The following is a 6,000-nucleotide window of genomic DNA, read 5'->3' on the forward strand; positions in this document are numbered from 1 at the left end:
GTGTGCGTAAAGATAAGGCACAGTTCACCGAGTGGGAAGGGATTTAATTTTATCTAAAGGAGGCCAGATACTCTTCTTGTGGCCTTCGTTGGGCTTATTCTCCGCTCTCTACCCCAATACTATTTCATACTATGGTATTAAGTAGACAAGAAACTTATCCCACAGGATCCTATTGTGAAAAATGTATATCACACTGTGTATGGCAGATGTATACATTGGGGTCTTTTTGTAGTGGTCAAATGGAAGCGATAAATATTTCTGGAGGCTTTCTGGAGTGGTGTTTTACCTGATCACCTGCAGGCATACGTCAAATTTAGCTTTTATTTTTTTGCTCATATATGAAAACATTTGTTTATCCATAAAGATATTCTAAATATTATTATGGTGTGATGAAAACTTGAATAATGTGGTGAACGCCAAGAATCATCATAGTACTGCCGTTCAGCCACTAGCTAGTCGAGCCTGAAGACTGTGATTTTCCTACTACAATCTCCAGATTGGAGATGAATGAACAGAAATTAAAGAATCTAGGTCTCCATCACAGCTCAGGTTTTATTAAAAGTGAATGTGTATTGAAGGTCAGAATACAATGACAGTGCATCGGCTACATATACCTCATAGCCTCTAAAGCAACTCATAGGCTTCTTTAGCTTCACTTGCAGAGATTCTTGCTTCCATTTGATTTAGAAGCCCAAAAAACACTCCATGTCTCCAGCAAACTTACTGCCGCGTAGCTGGAGTGTCCGGTGTGCATAGCCCTCTAATGGCGTATATTGCAATTTGACTACTTAATAATTCATTTCATCACGTACTGATGGCAAAGAAAACAGCATGGCATTGTGTTTCTTCCAACAAAAAAACAACAGTGTGCTAATAAGAAAGATTTGCTTTTATTTTATTTTATTGACCAAGTGATTTCCATGTTTTTTAATTTTATTTATTTTTTGTAAATTCAAATTCCCATAATTTTATTGTAGAATAGGTAAATGTAAAATAATGCGCATAAACGTAGCTATTTGTCAATACTAGACATGCACTAGTTTATATTTATTACTGCGTACTAAGTTATTTGTTCATTGCATAGTGGCTTGCAAAACTATTCACCCTCTTGGATTTTTACCTATTTTATTGAATTACAATCTGTGTTTAAATATTTTTGTAACGCAATTTGTGTGTGATGCATCAGCACTAAATAGTTGTGGTAAAGAGAGAAAAATATAGGCATCTCGTAAATTAAATTTATGGGATCAAATAACTAAAAATTGGCGTGCGCATTTACTATATTTTTTGGACTATAAAACGCATCGGACCATAAGACGCACCTAGGTATTAGAGGAGGAAATTAGGAAAACATTTTGAAGCAAAAAATTTGGTCAATTCTGTACTTATCCCCTATTCTGGTATATATGGTCCCCTCATCCCCATCCTGATACACATGGCCCCCTTCATCCCTACCCTGGTATGCATGGCCCCCTCATCCCTACACTGGTATGCATGGCCCTCATCCCTATCCTGGTATGCATGACCTCCTCATCCCTATCCTGGTATGCATGCTCCCCTCATCCCTACCCTGGTGTGCATGGCCTCCTCATCCCTATCCTGGTATGCATGGCCTTCTCATCCCTACCCTGGTATGCATGGCCTCCTCATCCCTACCCTGGTATGCATGGCCTCCTCATCCCTACCCTGGTATGCATGGCCTCCTTATCCCTACCCTGGTATGCATGGCCTTCTCATCCCTACCCTGGTATGCATGGCCTCCTCATCCCTACCCTGGTATGCATGGCCTCCTCATCCCTACCCTGGTATGCATGGCCTCCTCATCCCTACCCTGGTATGCATGGCCTCCTCATCCCTACCCTGGTATGCATGGCCTCCTCATCCCTACCCTGGTATGCATGGCCTCCTCATCCCTACCCTGGTATGCATGGCCTCCTCATCCCTACCTTGGTATGCATGGCCTCCTCATCCCTACCCTGGTATGCATGGCCTCCTCATCCCTATTCTGGTATGCATGGCCTCCTCATCCCTATCCTGGTATGCATGGCCTCCTCATCCCTATCCTGGTATGCATGGCCTCCTCATCCCTATCCTTGTATGCATGGCCTCCTCATCCCTATCCTGGTATCCAGGGCCCCATCTTTAACCTGGTATGATTGGCCCCATCCCCGTACTGGTATGCATGACTCCATCAGAAAACATAAAAAAAGAAAAAAATTACACTTACCTTCTCGGTGCTCCCTCACAGCGTCTTGTTCCGATGTCAGCAGCTGCTTTATGCTTGTAAGCAGCGCATGGCAGTGGAAACCATCTAACTTGGAGGTGCTGGAGCAGTTTTGCTTTGAGGAATGGACAAAAATCCAAGTGGCAAGATGTGGAAAGCTCATAGAGACTCATCCAAGGCCACGTGCAGCTGTAATTGCCGCAAAAGGAGGCTCTACACAGTACTGACTTTAGGGGGTGAATAGTTATGCACACTGAAGTTTTCAGTTATTTTGTCCTATTTGTTATTGCACAAGAAGAAGAAAACCAAATGTTTACAGTGTAGACATGTTCTTTACAGGAACTGTTAAAAACCCTAAAAAAAGCTCTGAAATGCAGTTTGGCTTGTTTGCTTTTTAATATGTGCACATGCAGATTTAGTGCAGTTCTGCAGCGTTTTTTTCTGCAGCAGAAATGCTGCAGAACTGCACTGTGATTTACAGTACAATGTAAATCAATGTGAAAAAAAAAGCTGTACACATGGTGCAGAAAAATCTGCGCAGAAACGCTGCAGATTTCAAAGAAGTGCATGTCACTTCTTTTGTGCAGTTCTGCAGCGTTTCTGCACCCCTCCATTAATAGAAATCTGCAGAGGTAAAATCTGCACAAAAACTGCACAAAATCCGCATCAATTCCGCACAAAAAAACGCACTAAAACCGCATAAAAACGCATCAAAAATGCACCTGCGGATTCTGCCAGGAGATGCAGATTTAGTGCAGAAAATTCTGCACCACATTTCCTACGTGTGCACATAGCCGAAGGGTTCTGGCCAGCTGTGTGCATGTAACATTAATCTTTCCATCAATAAAGCAAAGATCTACTAATTAAAATGTGAATGCAAATTTACATTCAGTCCTAACTGCTATCCTCTACAAAAATGTATATAAAAAGAAAAAAGCATAGGTCTTTCCTCTTATAGTTTTCCTGCCATTTGTTAACTGCTCCTGACTATTCATAAAAATGTAACAATGTAGTTGAATCCTGCACGTGTGAATAAGGCCATGTTCACACAGTGCGTTTTTTACCGCGGAACCGCGGCGGTTTTGCCGCTGCGGTTCCGCAGCTGTTTTCCATGCAGGGTACAGTACACTGTAACCTATGGAAAACAGGACACACTGTGCACATGGTCCGGAAATTGTAAAAAAAAAGACGCGCTGAATAGCTCCCGGAAAAAAGAAGGAGCATGTCAATTCTTTTTCCGGAGCCGCAGCGGTTCTGCACCCATAGACCTCCATTGTGAGGTCCAAACCGCAGTAAAACCCGCAGATCAAAAATATATCTGCGGGTTTTACTGCGGTTTGATGTGCAGAACCGCTGCAGCAGGAAGTGCGGGGAGCGGGCGGAAGTGCGTGGGCGGAGTGTGGCTGCCCCCCCCGTGTTCCGATCCCGCCCCCCCGTGCTCCGATGCCCCCCCCCAGTGCTCCGATGCCCCCCCCCAGTGCTCTGATGCCCCCCCCCGTGCCCTAATCTCCCCCCCCTTATACTCACCCGGCGTCCCGGTGTCCGTCCGGCCGTCTTCTCCCTGGGCGCCGCCATCTTGCAAAATGGCGGGCGCATGCGCAGTGCGCCCGCCGAATCTGCCGGCCGGCAGATTCGTTCCAAAGTGCATTTTGATCACTGAGATAGGTTATATCTCAGTGATCAAAATAAAAAAATAGTAAATGACACCCCCCCCCCTTTGTCACCCCCATAGGTAGGGACAATAAAAAAAATAAAGAATTTTTTTTTTTTTTTTTTCACTAAGGTTAGAATAGGGGTAGGGGTAGGGTTAGGGTTAGGGGTAGGGTTAGGGGTAGGGTTAGGGGTAGGGTTAGGGGTAGGGGTAGGGTTAGGGGTAGGGTTAGGGGTAGGGTTAGGGGTAGGGTTAGGGTATTTTCAGCCATTTTAACCCTAAAAAAATTCCTAGAAAACACACAGACTCTGGCTAGAAAACTGCATCAAAAAAACGCATCAAAAAACGCATCAAAAAACGCATCAAAAACGGACCAAAAAAGGACCAAAAAAAGGACCTGCGTTTTCTGCCAAGAGCTGCAGTTTTTTAAAAAACAGTCAGGAAAAAAAAAGGATGGAAATCCTGAACGTGTGAACATACCCTAAAGCCTTCAGAAGTTTTGCTTGTTGCATAAAGCCATGCAGTCAAGATGCATCTACTGGGATCTCCTTATGGGCGGCGTGTCTTTAAAAAAAAATTTTTTGTTTTTTGTTAACACACATCAAACGTTTCATGCATTGAACCAGCGAGAGATGCAGCTTAAATGAAGTCTTCAAAAGGAGACACCACAGCACCGTAATTTTTTGTATACATGGTGCCTTTTGCTAATTCTTTCACTCAAATGCTGACACAATGTTTGGTCTTTGGTTTTAGGTCTCAAGCAAGATGCCAAATCGGCTCGGGAATTTATTCTGAAGCTCTATCAAGACCAGAACCCTGACAAAGAGAAGGTCATCTACTCTCATTTTACCTGCGCCACAGACACAGAGAACATTCGCTTTGTCTTCGCCGCTGTTAAAGACACTATCTTACAGCTGAACCTGAGGGAATTCAATCTAGTGTAAAAAAACAAACAAAACTGGACAATATTGATATTTGTGGAATCTCCTCATAGTCATTCTATACCGATGATGGTCTCCTGAATCATTGCTCTCTCCCCTCCCCTTTTCCCAAGAGTACAGCGATGAGATGCTATATTTTCCTACAAACGTACTGTGTTCTGATTCTTAAGAAATGTAATCAGCAAGAGAGAAGTTAATTTCCCTCCCCGCATCCCGATGTTTACTTTTTTTTTTTAATGTGATATATGAACCTTATGATAAATGCTGTTCATTTTTATTTTTTATGTTTTCTTCCCATGTGTTTGCTTTTATTATTCTATCCAATGTTTGTAACAATTGGATATTTAAGAGAATGTTTCATAGAGTACAGTGTGGAAAAAATACACAAATAGATAAGTTCCTTGTTTTTTTTTATTATTAATACTTATGTTGTGGTTTAGTTATAACCAGAGTTGCCTTGGCTATTTTAAAGCAACACAGCGTTTTTATTCAAGAAAACTTTTTATGATTTTTTTTTTTTCTTCAGTAGATTGGGGTGCTCCCTGTAATTCTAGACTGTATGTGTATTTTTTCCCAGAATAGTAAAAAAAACTTCCTTCTATTTCATTATTTAAAAGAGCCATAAAATGATTAATCGGGTCTCTATTATGACGTTAATCAAGGAGCAAATACTTTCCTATTACAATGTAAAACCAAAGATAGAGAAGGAATTTCCATTGTAATGATATTTGTAAATATGTATCTCTTTATAAATAATGTGTGTTTATATATATATATGTATCGGCATATATATATATTTTACATGTTTCTCTTCCAGTAGGGCTGTTTGAATATGAATAAATTACGTTTTAAATCATTTGACACTAAGTGGTTTCACTGTGTTGTGTATGATCTAGGTTTAAGTGGAAACTATATTACAGACTTGCCGCTGATGCTGAGATCTTTTGAACAGCAATAAAATACTTATTTTTAATATTCATAAAGCTTTGAGAGTTCCTAGATAAGATTGTAGCTGCCCTAAATTCTAAAATTAAAAGGCATTGGGTATGTTTGGTTCGCTTCACCTCACTGCGAATCGGTTGCATTTATTGTGCATTTAAACATCTAAAAGGGAAAGTTCAAAATCTGCAAAGTAACATTTAAACAAATCTTACTCACACACTACATTAAAAAAAATAATAATT

At 41.2% G+C, this 6,000-nt stretch overlaps 1 protein-coding gene across 1 annotated transcript in view; it reads left to right on the plus strand.

Moving 5' to 3' along the window:
• Window positions 1-5,677, plus strand: part of LOC138675050 (guanine nucleotide-binding protein subunit alpha-14) — a 259,185-nt gene extending 253,508 nt beyond the window's left edge. Inside the window, exon 7 of the mRNA XM_069763012.1 lies at window positions 4,629-5,677. Within this exon, the coding sequence (XP_069619113.1) occupies window positions 4,629-4,819 (191 nt within the window). The 3' untranslated portion in view covers window positions 4,820-5,677. The remainder of the gene's footprint in view (window positions 1-4,628) is intronic.
• Window positions 5,678-6,000: the final 323 nt, after the last annotated feature.

The sequence above is a fragment of the Ranitomeya imitator genome, chromosome 1 (genome assembly GCF_032444005.1).
Source record: "Ranitomeya imitator isolate aRanImi1 chromosome 1, aRanImi1.pri, whole genome shotgun sequence".
Taxonomy (NCBI): domain Eukaryota; kingdom Metazoa; phylum Chordata; class Amphibia; order Anura; family Dendrobatidae; genus Ranitomeya; species Ranitomeya imitator.